This window comes from Carlito syrichta, unplaced genomic scaffold, assembly GCF_000164805.1.
Source record: "Carlito syrichta isolate Samal-C Ts95f unplaced genomic scaffold, Tarsius_syrichta-2.0.1 Scaffold306742, whole genome shotgun sequence".
Classification (NCBI taxonomy): Eukaryota; Metazoa; Chordata; class Mammalia; order Primates; family Tarsiidae; genus Carlito; species Carlito syrichta.
Genome location: NW_007250838.1, coordinates 91,048 through 105,440, shown reverse-complemented (window position 1 = coordinate 105,440; position 14,393 = coordinate 91,048). Strand labels below are relative to the sequence as shown.

General features: G+C 40.1%; 1 protein-coding gene across 1 annotated transcript in view; it reads right to left on the bottom strand.

The window, feature by feature from the left end:
* SYNE2 (spectrin repeat containing nuclear envelope protein 2) overlaps positions 1–14,393 on the bottom strand; it is a 317,000-nt gene that overhangs the window by 220,718 nt on the left and 81,889 nt on the right. The window contains exons 27-31 of the mRNA XM_008063321.2: positions 11,125–11,282; positions 9,601–9,748; positions 8,426–9,033; positions 7,324–7,503; positions 6,030–6,180 (exon numbers count right to left, since the gene is read on the bottom strand). Coding sequence (XP_008061512.1) covers positions 6,030–6,180; positions 7,324–7,503; positions 8,426–9,033; positions 9,601–9,748; positions 11,125–11,282 — 1,245 coding nt within the window. The remainder of the gene's footprint in view (positions 1–6,029; positions 6,181–7,323; positions 7,504–8,425; positions 9,034–9,600; positions 9,749–11,124; positions 11,283–14,393) is intronic.

Sequence of the window (14,393 nt, the reverse complement as noted above, 5' to 3'; positions counted from 1 at the left end):
GGGTCTCGAACCCGCAGGCTCAGGCAATCCACTCACCTCAGCCTCCCAAAGGCGCGGGATTACAGGCTGAGCCACCGAGCCCGGCTTGAAATATTTATAATGGTCTAAAACCATATTCCTGTCCAGGTGAAATAAGATTCTATCAAAAAGCACCACCATTAAATGGTATTAAAAAAAAAGTTCCTACAGTCCTCTAATAAGAATCATCTTTTAATTTCGAAGAACCTAAGTGCTTATCTGAATAAAATTTAAAAAGCAAGACTCTAAAACATCTTTAATATGATGTCTAGTTTGATCTTCTATGATTCTAACTTCATCATTTCTAACATGAAAGGTGAAATGCTCCTTCATCAAAAGGAAAATCCCCACTCACTGGGAAACTAACCAACATACTTCTTTTTTTTTTTTTTTTTTTTGAGTTGGAGTTTCACTCCATTGCCCAGGCTGGAGTGCAGTGGCACGCTCCGGGGCACCACACCGCGGCCTCGACCTGCTGGGCTCCAGAGATCCTTCTGCCTCAGCCTTCCAAGTAGCCAGAAATATAGGCATGGACTACCACATCCGGCTAATTTTTGATTTATTGTAGAGACGAAGTCTTACAAGTTGCCCAGGCTGGTCTCAAACCCACAGCCTCAGGCAATCCACTCACCTCAGCCTCCCAAAGTGCTGGGATTACAGACTGAACCACCAAGCCCAGCCTAACCAACATACTTCTAAATAATACTTCTTCTAAAGAAGTCTCAAGAGAAGTTTTACAGTATATCAAACAGAATGAAAATGAAAATTAAACAACAAAACTTATGAAACACAGTAAAAGTATTGCTGAGAGGGAAATTGATAACATTAAATTAATACATAATAATGAGGAAAAGTCGATCAGGCGCGGTGGCTCAAGCCTGTAATCCCAGCACTTTGGGAGGCCTGGGCAACATGGTGAGACCTCCTCTACAATAAATAAATAAAAATTAGCTGGGTGTGGTAGCACATGCCTGTAGTTCTGGCTACTTGGAAGGCTTAGGTGAAAGAATCACCGGAGCCTAGCAGGTCAACACTGGAGAGGCCATGAGTGTGCCACTGCACTCCAGCCTGAGCAATGGAGTGAGACTACAACTCAAAAAAAAAAAGAAAGAAAGAAATGAGGAAAAGCCTCAATCAATAATCTAAGCTTCCACTTCAAGAATCTAAGAAAAGAACAAAATAAACCTAAAGTAAGCAAAAAGAAGCAAATAGTAAAAACAAAACAGAAATCAATTAAATTAGAAACAGAAGAACAATAGAGAAAAAAGAACCAATATAACAAAGATAAGTAAAATTGACAAACCTCTAGCAAGAAGGACAAAGCAAAAAAGAGAAAAGAAAGCAATAACAGAATTAGGAATGAAACTGGAATACCACTGCAGACACTACAGATATTAAAATAATAATAATAAGGGAATGCTACACATAACTCTACAAACATAAATTTGAAAACTTACATGAAATGGACCCATACTTTGAAAAATACAAACTACCACAACTCATCCAATTTTAAACACACAGCATAAATAGCCCTAATAATATTAAGGAGTAGAATATATAATGTAGAAACTCCGCAAAAAGAAATCTACAGGTCCAGATAGTTTTGCTACAGAACTCTAACAAACATCTGAAGAGGAGTTAATGTTAATTATATATAATCTCTTCTAGAAAATAGAAGAGAAGGGAATACTCCCAATTAATTTTATGAATACTAGTTTTACTTTGATACCAAAACCAGAGAAAGACAATACAAGACAGGAAACTACAAATCAATAATCCCTTGTGAATATATACACAAAAATCCTTAACAAAATATTAGCAAATAGAATTCAGCAATATTTAAAAAGAATTATGCTCCATGACCAAGTGAGATTTATTACTGGAACACAAGGCTGGTTCAACATCCCAAAACCAATCAATACAAGCAATTAACATATGACCCAGCAACTGCACTCCTGGGCACTTATCCTTGAGAAATAAAACCTTATATTCACCAAAGACCCTATTCACAACTGTTTATAGCAGCTTATTTATAATAGTTCCAAATCAGAAAAAAACCAGAAGTCCTTCAGTGGGTGAACAGTTACACAGTGGTATATCCATATCATGGAATACTGCTCCGCAAGAAAAAAAGAACACGTTATCAATACATGCAAGACATTGGGCAACATGATGAGACCTCCTCTACAATCCTCTACAATAAATAAATAAAAATTAGCTGGGCGTGGTAGCGCATGCCTGTAGTTCTGGCTACTTGGAAGGATCACTGGAGCCCAGCAGGTCAATGCTGGGGTGGCCATACGTGGGCCACTGCACTCCAGCCTGGGTGATGGAGTGAGACTCCAACTCAAAAAAAAAAAAAAAAAAAAAGAAATGAGGAAAACCTGAGTGAAAATAGTCAATCCCAAAAAGCTATATACCACATTATTCCTTTTATGTAATGTTGCTGAAGCGACAAAAGTATAGAAATGGAGACTATATTAGAAGTTGTCAAGAGCTTGGGAGGGGAGGAAGTAGGAAGGACATGAATGGGACTAGAAAATGACAAGAGGGATCCTTGTGGTGACAGAAATGTCCTTTATCTTGACTACATCAATGTCAATATCCTGGTTGTGACATTCTATAGTTTTACAAGATCTTACCGCTGGGAAATTCAGTAAAGGATACATAGAATCTCTTCGTATTATTTCTTACAACCGCATGTGAGTCTACAATTATCTTAAAATAAAGTATAATTTTAAAAATGAAAATTAAATAAAATATTTAAAATGGAAAAACAATAACTGGGAGGTCTTTGGATGCTACTGATACACTGACAGAGCTGAAATTCTTTTTTTTTTTTTTTTTTTTTTTGAGTTGGAGTCTCACTCTGTCACTCAGACTGGAGCACAGTGGCATGCTCACGGCCATCCCAGCATCAAATGCTGGGTTCCAGCGATCCTTCTACCTCAGCCTTCCAAGTAGCCGCATGCTACCATGCCTGGTCAATTTTTTTTTTTTTTGCTAATTTATTGTAGAGTTGAGGTCTTGCCAAGTTGTTCAGGCTGTTCTCGAGCCCATGGGCTCAGGCAATCCCCTCACCTCAGTCTCCCAAAGCGCCTGACCCAGAGCTGAATTTCAAACCCTGGTCTCCTTTCTTTTGGTTCAGAACTCTGCATTGGACTGTAATAAATGCCTGTTTAATTGAATGAAATGTATATAGCTCCCTTTTTTTTTTTTTTTTTTTTACATGTAAAGAACATTCTTGTTACACTAGCACAAGTTATCACTGGGTAGAGAGTAGAGAAAAGGTAGAAGAGGGTACTTTTAGCAACGGAATGAATAGGCTTTGTTCTACAACGAGTGAAAGGGATAAAATAAAGGGAACAGGCCTGCTCTGACATTTCCCAAACTTCACAAGTCCCTGACATTCCAGCCTTCTAGTCTTACTTTTGCACTCCTGTCTTTCATTAAAGAGAGTAGAAAAGTGCACCATATCCTAGATAAACATCCAGGTTTCTATGGTTTTGAAGGACAAATGTTCTCAGAAGTATCCTATTCCAGTCACTTGTGCAAAGCATCAGGAAAGAGCCACACTCCAGAAGCGACTGTTTCTGAAGGTGGTACATAAGTCATCACCAAATCAACTGAAAGTTATGGCAACAACCAGTACTAAAATAGGAATTTGAGAAAAGAGTTAAACACTAGGGTACTCAAACAAAACTCGTATATCATCCATAAAAAATATATATGATTTCAGCAACTATATAAAGTACCCACAGATTAAACAACATACTAGATATAGAATTCTCAAAATAAGAAAAGCCTGCACTGTTAACCATTACAGTCATTTTATTAATTTTTTTTTTTTGAGTTGGAGTCTCACTCTGTCGCCCAGACTGGAGTGCAGTGGCCGCTCCTGGCCACCTCAGCCTCGACCTGCTAGGCCCCGGCGACCATTCCGCCTTAGCCTTCAAAGTAGCTGGAACTACAGGCGTGTACTACCATGCCCGGCTAATTTTTGATTTATCGTAGATATGAGGTCTTGGCAAGTTGCCCAGGCAGTTCTCGAACCCATGGGCTCAGGCAATCCACTCACCTCATCCTCCCAAAGGCACGGGATTACAGGCTGAGCCATTGAGCCCAGCTTCATTTTATTAATTTTTAAGGAAAACAGACAAAGCAAAGTTAACCAATTTTATTTTTCCCCTGCTATCTACATATTTCAAACATGCTTTCAAGATAGGTGGTTGTCTGAAGTGATTGAAACATGACAGTAACCAGATGATCTTGACTTTTAATAAGAATTCTACCTGTCAGTCATGTCATCTTGGGAAAGAACATAACTCTTATCCCTACTTTTTCTTTTCTTCTTACATAGGCAAGTTGCTCATATGACTGTCAAAATTTGAAAATATAAAATGGACCCTGTTTATGAGTAAGTGGGATCAGCGTACAATTAAAAATTCAACACATGGATACGGTTCTTTCTCTTGCTTTGTGTTGTCTCATTATCCAACAAGCAAGATGAGTCACAGCTCCTTGGTTCTAGCCTTGGTGACTTCAACAAAATTTGATAGGAAACCATTGTGCAGACCCTTATTGTATACTGGTGTCCAAACAGGGCTCATTCTGATTGGTCTAAGAGACTGAGTCTGAGAAAGTAGGTTCCAGATAAGGGCTATGGGTATCACTTGACCTTCAGGGTTAATAGTTCTAGATAAAAGCTAAACCTTCAGAGTTAATAGTTCTAGATAAAAGCTAAACTGTCGGTAACAATCGAATTTCTCTAAGCTTCCACCGAGAAATTGGGAAGTTTAGTAAAATTGCTTTTCAACATCCAGGTGTATAAAGCAGGCTACATTTCACACACACTTTTGACACCTCAATATCACTGTAGTTTAGTACGCATAAAATCAATAGAAAAGCAACCTTTTAGCTTACAGTTATAGAGTATAGTATAGTATATTCTTTTCTAATTATTCCATTCGTCTGCCACTCAGGTTGACAACTTCATAAAACCATAGAAAATAATGACACCTAGTGTTCAAAAGTATTATTCTTCTTAGACTATGAGGTTATGATTGGTGAGGTCGTGAACAGACGGAGAAACTTGGAGTTGAGCTTGCACAGTTTTACAGAAAACATGTAAATGAAAACAGAATTTTTCCCTTGTCCACTAACAACAGAGGGGATTTTCCTACCATCTTCCTTCTCTCAAGCCTGCAATGAAGTCTCAGGTTTAGAGAGGTTGGTGCAAAGGCCATTATGACCTCACAGAGTTGGCAGCAGGGGTGACTCCAAGCAGCAAAACCACAACCCCAGTATCAAAACCCAAATAGAAAAAAAAATTATAACAAAAAATTTTGTTTTAATTAAAAAAAAAAAAAAAAAAGCAGGAGGCAGAAGGATCACCTGAGCCCAGGAGGTCGAGGCTGCAGTAAGCTGTGACATGCCACTGCACTCCAGCCTGGGAGACAGAGTGAGACCTTGACTAAAAGAAAAGAAAAAATGTCCAATGTGATGGGTCACACCTGTAATCCCAGCACTTTGGGAGGCCAAGGTGGGAGGATTGCTTGAGCCTAGGAGTTCGAGACCAGCCTGAGCAACACAGTGAGACCTCTTTCCTACAAAAAAATTAAAAAATTGGCCAGGCATAGTAGCACACATCTGTAATACCAGCTACTTGGGAGGCTGAAGCGGAAGGATCACCTGAGGTGAGAAGGTTGAAGCTGTGGTAGCCATGACTGTGCCACTGCACTCAACCTGGGCAACAGAGTGAGACTCCCCCCAACTCAAACAAAACAAAACAAAACACCTAAACAGAAGCAACCAAGCATCAACTTGGGAATGGGTTATATTCAAGCCCTGGTGAAAAATACAAAATATTCTTAGATTTCTGGTAAAACAGAATCACTAGTAGCTTTATTTAAACCAAGTTCAAAAAGACATCCTGTACAACATCCTGTTTACTGCAGGACTTGTCAGTGTGGTCACCATGCAGAGACTCTCCTTTCAGGGGCTGGACTCACCTCCGTGATCCTTTTCTTCAGGTTCTCCTTTCCCATGTATGAAGCCTGCAAGGAGATGACAGTCTCTTCCTTTTGAATCAAAGTTGTCAAGATACTTTTAAAATTCTGATATTGCTTTAAGAGCTCCAAAACTCTTTCACATTGTTCAAGACTATGAAGAGAGAAAGACAAAATAGCTAAGTGTCTGAAAATAACAAAACCGTCCTTTCTCTTTGTAAGTATTCAACATTAATGACCAGCAAGTTGTAAAAGGACTTTTCCTTTTAACGTGGTTAGTAATATTGTTTTACCAATTTAACCTAAGGATGATGGCACATCTATTTATCTGGCAAACAGACAGTATAATCACTGGATTAGTTCTGCCTCCATAGCAATATTCAAAAGTCACCTGACCAAGCGCAGTGGCTTACACCTGTAATCCCAGCACTTTGGGAGTCCAAGGCAGGATGATTGCTTTAGTCCAGGAGTTCAAGACCAACCTAGGCATCATAGCAAGACCTCATCTCTATAAAAAAATAAAATAATTAGCTGGGCATGGTGGCACGTGCCTACAGTCCCAGCTACTCAGGAGGCTGAGATGGGAGGATCACCTGAGCCCAGGAGGTCAAGGCTGTGGTGAATCGTGATTGGGCCACTACACTCCAGCCTGGGCAAGAGAGTGAGATCCTGACTCAAAACAAAACAAACCAAAAAATAGATCATCTGGGTGGGCCCAGTGTAGTCATAAGGGTCTCTCCAGGAAGAAGGGAGAAGGAGGTGTCAGAGAAGGATATGTGATGACAAAAGAGGTCAGAGTGAGATTTGAAGATGTTACGTTGCTGGCTTTAAAGATGGAGGAAGGGAACACCGGCCACAGCAGGTAAAAGGTCTCTAAAAGATGGGAAAAGACAGGGAAATGGATCTCTCCTAGAGCCTCCGGAAGGAACACAGCTTGATTTTAGGACTTCTAACCTCCAGAGATACAAGGTAATCAACTTGTGTTCTTCCAGAGTCAGAAAGTTTGTGATGATTTGCTACAGCAGCAACAAGAAACTAATACAAGATAACAGTAAGTATAAATATATTGTACTCTTTATTTTCTATCCCTCAAAGAGAACCTCTTAGGTACATTCAGGTGAAAACCTGCAATTCTGGATCTCGTCCCAGATGTTGGCTCTGTGTACTCCAGTGTGAAACCCTCATACTGACACCTTCATTAGGTCCGTGAGGATGTGCTTTCAACACACGCATTTCAAAACATTAATTGTGCTACAGACAATTTTTCAGATCCAGGAGGAATTATTTATTTTCTTACCATTCTGTGACCAAAGCTTTGGTATTTTCCCACAAGAGTATGGTATTTTGGCACTGTTGATTCAGGGTTTTTTCTCTGCCATCTTCGAAGTGTGGAAGAGAACTGGCCATGTCTTGTAAATGCTTCTTCTCTTCTTCATATTCATCTAGATCCTTATCCAGTCTGAGTAATGATTTCTTCCTGGATTATGAATGAGAAAAATTTGATAGCCAAGTGTCAACCAATTTGATTTGATACACATATGGGTAATTGGGGGAAGCACACTATTTCATTTGTCTCCATGAGGTTAATGCCAAAATTATACATTCCTATTACAGACAAAAGAGGTCAGAGTGAGATTTGAAGATGCTATGTTGCTGGCTTTACAGATAGAGGAAGGGAACACCGGCCACAGCAGGTAAAAGGTCTCTAAAAGATGGGAAAAGACAGGGAAATGGATCTCTCCTAGAGCCTCTGGAAGGAACACAGCTTGATTTTAGGACTTCTACCTCCAGAGATGTATTTTAAATAAATATATCAGGCCAGGTACAGTGCCTCATGCCCATAATCTCAACACTTTGAGAGGCCAAGGTGGGAGGATAGCATGAAGTCAGGTGTTTGAGATCAGCCTGGGCAACATAGCAAGACCGCATCTCTCCAAAAAAAAGTGTTTAATAAATACAATAAACATACTAAACCATGAAGAATAATATTTTTTTTTGTAATGAATACACTTATAAAAGATGTGTCTATGCACATAAGAGAAAAGAGAGAGAGAAAAGGAGTTTGTGTGTATATGAGTGGGAAAGAGAGCACAATAAGAAAAGAGAGATGGGTGATTGAGCACCACGCTCCTAAGAAAGGGTGGTGCAGCCAAGGCAAAAGGAAAAAGTGAGGAAAATCTTGCACCGTCCCCGATGTACAAGAAGCTCCCCCATGTCAAAAAGGAGTCCTTTAACTAAGAGATTAATGCCACTCACCTACATCTAAATTACTAAACTGCTCACAGCTTCTAGTTCTCTGCCTCCTGCTGGCAGGAGAGAAGCCCTTGCTTCACCTATTAGATTTGTGAAAATAAAGAAAAGTGCCACCTCGAATGGAAACAGATGGCAACAACTCTCACCGATGTTTCACAGCTGGAACAGTAGGATCCTTAAGGCCAATTTTACTGATTTGATGCTGCACATCTTGAATATTTTTAAGGAGTTCATTATTTTTCAGAAGACAAGCCTCTAGGAATTTGCTTTCCTCAGTGAGCTCCTCCTGGGCACTGCAGCCAAGGGTCTCAACTAACTTTATTGACAAAGCATCGAGAAGTTGTTCACAGGAGATGTCTTCACCCCGCTCAGCATCTTTAAAGCTCATATCAAGCATCTTCAACTGTTTATCCAAATGTCTGGCCTTGTCTTTCATCAGATAAATTTCTCCCTCTGTTTTTACCATCAAAGTACTTTCTGGGGCTACCTGTGTATCTGAGGCTGAAAGGTCTCTAATGGGTTCAACAGAGAATTTGGCTGTTCTGAGAGACGCCAAAAAATCTTCCAGAACTTTGAGGGCATCCTCCCTGGTCTGCACCTTGTGGTTCATTTCTTCAAGTTGTGTTTTATAGTTCAGTATAATATTCTGTGTTGCATGTAGATCACATGGGTGTAATTCCTTTAATACAAAGTTGTTCGGCTCTTCTAAATTGTTACATATTTCAATCTGCTTTGCTATGGAATCTTGGATATTCTAAAATAAAGGTAAGAAAAGTTGAAAAAAATTGAGGCAGAAAAAAGGAAGACTGCACATCAGAAACTAGTCCAAATTGCATGACCAGATTTGATCTAGAAACATGCTTTGGAGTTTAGCCAAAGGTAATAGTTTTGACATAAGGCAACATTTTAATTACAAATAATCAGATGTCCCAGTTGATGTTTCAATACCAAAAAGAAAGCAAGCACATAAATCTAATGCTTCAAGGCAAATAATGAGATTGAACCACTGAGAGATATGTTTTATAATCTGAAAAATAAAACAAATATTTTTATTTAAGATGGGACTTGGAATAAGAAAACTGTAGACTGTGCCAATTTAAGCATATGAATCTAGTATAATATTTAAGAATTCAGTCACTGAAGCAGGCATTCATAAACAAGGCTTAATTTTTAATTCAAACAAAAATACCCTATGATTTACTCCACAGTACCTACACCCAAATTGGCAAGGAATTAAAGAATTAGAAAGTAAATAACAAGTCCAAACTACTCCAAAGAACAGATTATTCTGGAAATATACTGTAAGAACGTATGTATTTACCCTGAGGTTTTGATAAATGCCATCAGCATCAATGAGACGAAATTCCTGGATGGCCACTTCCTGGAGAGGCAGGTCTGAGCCACAGAGGGCGCGTGATTCCTCCTCCACGGGGCACACAATCTGCAGCGCCATCTTCAAAGACTCCATCCTGGGTAAAGAATGAACCAGAAGTGAGGATAAAACACAGAAGAAAGGAATCCAATAACACTCGCTAACATAATTATTTAGCCAAGAACAGAAAATCATTATTCAATAAGCATACATATGATGATATATACAGATCATCACATTAAAGGCCAGGCCTGTTGATCCAAAATGCCAAAGAATGAGTTGTATACTATATCCAAATGCTCTTTTTTTGTTCATCCATCTATCCTTGTTTTTCCCCCTGAGTTGAAGCCTTACTCTGTGGGAGTACGGTGGCATGATTAAGGCTCACTATAGCCTCCCATCTCCTGGGCCTAGGCAATCCTTCCACTTCAGCCTCCCAAGTGGCTTGGACTATAAGAACGCACCATCATGCCCAGCTAATTATTTTCATTTTTTTGTTGAGACGAGGTCTCGTTATATTGCCCAGGTGGGTCTCAAACACCCGGGCTCAACCAATTCTCTTGCCTGGGCCTGCCAAAGTACCGAGATAACAGGCATGAGCCACAGGTCCAGTCCATCTATTCATTGATTCATTCATTCAACAAACATTTATTTAGAAAGAAATAGCAGAGCTAGGTTAACCATGACCCTCATTGGCCCAGGATAACCTCAGCTTTCTCCTGTTATTTTGATTTCATTATTAATGACTTCTCAGTCACTCTTAAAAGTGTCCCAATACCCAAGTACTCTTAGTTTAATAGATAAACACTGAATGGATAGTTGTTGTAAAACATACTTAGCCTTTCCTTCTCCTCTGAAATAAAAATACTAAACTGTAATTTAACTTTACCCTAAGGGCTAAGAAATTTCATAATTAATTTATCATAATTGTGAAATAATTTGCTATATTTCCATATTACTAATATGAAGACATAATGGGGTTCAAACACTAGGCTCTACTGATAATAAATTGAAATATGTAAATGTAGATAGGTAACATGTAGACTCTGAGCTTCAGTTTCTTCCTATGTGAAATGGGAATATGTACTGGAGATATACTTCCTATGCATATGAGGTAATAACAGCACTCTCATTTCAGAAATGAAGAAACCAGTGCCAGAAGAAACCAGAGGCTATGGGACTTGATCAAATTCATGCCCAAGAGGAGATGGTGGAAAGAGCATGGCCTCTGGAATTTGATAGACCTTAAGTTCCACTAAGTCTCCGGCTAGCAGTGTGACCTGGTTACATTACTTAAGCTCTGAGTGCCAGTCTTCTCATCAGTAAAACAGCAGTCCAAATGGTAGCCTTTCTTATGGTTACTGTGACAGTCAAATAAAATAACACCTAGTCTAATAACAGCCTGGCTGAAAATGGCATTTTAAAATTTAGCACATATATTAAACGAATGATTAACAGATCTCAGAATTATACCTGGCATTAAGAGTTATCTGAAGCTCTCTTTCTTCTTCTTTTAGTCTGTCTCTTTCCTTAACTATAAAATGCTTCTTGATGTCATCCACAAGATTTTCTAACTTCAGTGAAGTGATTTCAAACTCTTTCCAGCAAGCATCAGTTTCATTCTTTAAGTCCTAGATGGAATACATAAACTGATTTATCATCTAAAGGGTGAACAAGCACAATTATTCAGTTCTGACAAAATGAGATATTCACCAACCACTGGAGTAAACACAATGTTGAAAATGCATTTTAAAATATTTTGCAACCATCTACAAGTAAATTATCCTTTAGGGAACAATGATATTAACTGTGATCTCAGAGGACACATTCAGTAAAGTCAAGGGCGTCCACAATATGTCTTTCAAAGGCATCCAAACTCCCTTCCCTAAGGTAAATACACAAAATACAATTCAGAAAGATACATATAGATATAAGGACAGATATTCTATTTTCCATAGAAAGTAAATCTTTATTAACTTCTAAACTAAAAGAAAATTAGGGTGAAACAAAATTCTCTACACAAATAAGAAGTGAATGAAATTAATTTGTGGTTTATAATTAACATTTATAATTTTATATTATTCCAGCTCCTTATCTTGGTTCTTTTCAATTATTTATTTATCTATTTATTTATTTACTTTAAGACAGGATCTTATTCTGTCCCTAGGCTGGAGTGCAGTGGCACAATCATAGTTCACTACAGCCTCAAACACCTGGGCTCTGAAAGGACAGGCCGAGAGCGGGAAATGCATTTTTTTACCCTTCTTCCTAAATCTTAATACAATGATGAGAAAGTAGAAACTATGCTTTTGGAGAAATACACATTTTAAGTAAAAATTAACTTTGTGAACTTTGTCTTTTTAGGAACAGACTTCCTGGTGCCAGGTACTTCACAGTGTCAATCAATCTTGCCTAGAATAAAGGGAATTTACAAGGCCTAACATATCATACATTGGACAAGGACTGTAGAAGTCATGAAACTTGTAATTACAAAAGTTATAGCCCGCCCAGAGGGGGAGCGGGTGGGGACTCAATCTTCCAGTAGAAGAGGGTCCTATCTACAGGGAAGTCAAGGATCCCCCCCCCCCAAAGCTACTTACAGGGAATGTCTAGGAGATAAGGAGAAAGTGCACACTCCATTAGCTCCAAGGATGGGAAGATACAGGATTGGAATCCTTGTCACACTCTTCTCTAGGGGCTATGATAATGTGGGTAAACATTAATGAGTCTCTGTCTCACAGGATCTCCAAGACATCCACAGGTGGGCGATAAGAAAGTCACAGGCAGTCACGTGCAACATCTCCAAGGAAAGGATTTAAGCCAGGACTCTGGGGGACTATGATGCCACACTCACCTAGAGTATAGGCCCACTCCCTGTCTGTGGGGGTGAACTTTTCTTAAATAAATCTTTTCTTCTCTCATCTCTATGTGTCGCAATTCTTTGCATCTACTTGGATCTCTGGGTTGCCAGTGCACACCTCTGGCTTGCCAGCCCCGGCAGTGCTGCGCGCCTCACCTCACCTCTCCACCCTCACCTGGTCTGTCTGTACCCTGACAGGCTCAAGCAATCCTCCTGCCTCAGCCTCCTGAGTAGCTAGACCTACAAGCATGCACCACCACACCTAGCTCACTTTTAAATTTTTTGTAGAGATAAGGTATTGGTATTTAGTCTAGGCTGGTCTCGAACTCCTGGGCTCAAGTAATCCGCCTCAGCCTCCCAAAGTGCTGGCATTACAGGCATGAGCCACTGCGCCCAGACCTGGTTCTTTAGTCCTCTTCTTTTTTTCTTTTTCTTTTTTTTAAGGGCACTGCTACAGAACTGTACTGAGGGATCAGTAGTATAATTTGTTCTCCACTTTCCCCAGTGATTATTATAGTTTTTCTAACCAACTCATTATTCAAGCCTGGGGAAATGTCTCAAGACAGTTTCTTAACTATGATGAAAACATGCTAATTCCATCACTTGAACAGGGATTTTAGCATATAAATGTTGCTTATTCAGATAAAAAACAGAGAGGAGCCAGATGGTAGAGACCTGACATAATGAAATGAAGGAAACTAGAAAGTTTGGGAGGAACTTGCAGAAACCACCCAAAGCCCTTTCCATCACCTGTGAGGGTCCCACCGATGAGCTCACAAGCATGCAATCAGATGTTGTGTCGCAATACAGATCATGGAAAGTAAGGAAGACAGAACTTGCAATCTGGCTGTTTGTTCTGGTGTTCCTAAGTCAACTGCAGTACTTTCCCTGAAAGGCTTTTTAGGAAGATGACTCACCCTTTAGAGTAAACTCTCCTTCCACTGCCTGTCACTTACGGCCCAACATTAGGCAGTCTACAATGGACGACCATCAGTTCTAGACAATGTGACCATTTGGTCGAGATGATAAATGACTGAAACAAATATTCAGTCACTGGTTCACTTATTTTAGAGCAATGCAGGAGCAGGTTGAAAATGCTTCAAGCAGCCGGGCTCGGTGGCTCAGCCTATAATCCTGCGCCTTTGGGAGGCTGAGGTGAGTGGATTGCCTGAGCCCGCGGGTTCGAGACCCGCCTGGGCAGCAAGACCTCATCTCTACAATAAATCAAAAAATCAGCTGGGCGTGGGAGCGCATGCCTGTAATTCCGGCTATTCGGAAGGCTGAGGTGGAAGAATAGCTGGAGCCCAGCAGGCGAGGCTGCGGTGGCCGGAAGCGGCCACTGCACTCTAGTCTGGGTGACCGAGTGAGACTCCAACTCAAAAAAAAAAGAAAGAAAATGCTTCAAGCATATTGTTTTTGACCAATTCATCGGAAACTCCAAGTGCACACACACACCCACATACACACACAATTCTTTAAGCCCTGATATCTGGAGGACCAGATTGGAGCAAAAGCAGGACATGAGGATCCTATACCTAAATTTTTCCTGGGCTTAGTACCTTAAAGAGGATCACTAAGATCAGGCACAGTGGCTCAAGCCTATAATCCCAGCACTTTAGGAGGCCGAGGTGAGAGGACTGCCTAAGCCCACAGGTTTGGGACCTGCCTAGGCAACTTAGTGAGACCTCATCTCTACAAATTAGTCGGGCGCGGTGGTGCGTGCCTGTAGTTCCAGTTATTTGGAAAGCTAAGGAGGAAGGATCACCTGAGCCCTGCAGGCTGAGGTTGCAGTGGCTGTGAGTGTGCCACTGCACTCCAGCCTGGGCAGCAGAGTGAGACTCCAACTCAAAAAAGAAAAAGAAAAAGTAAAAAAAAAAAAAAG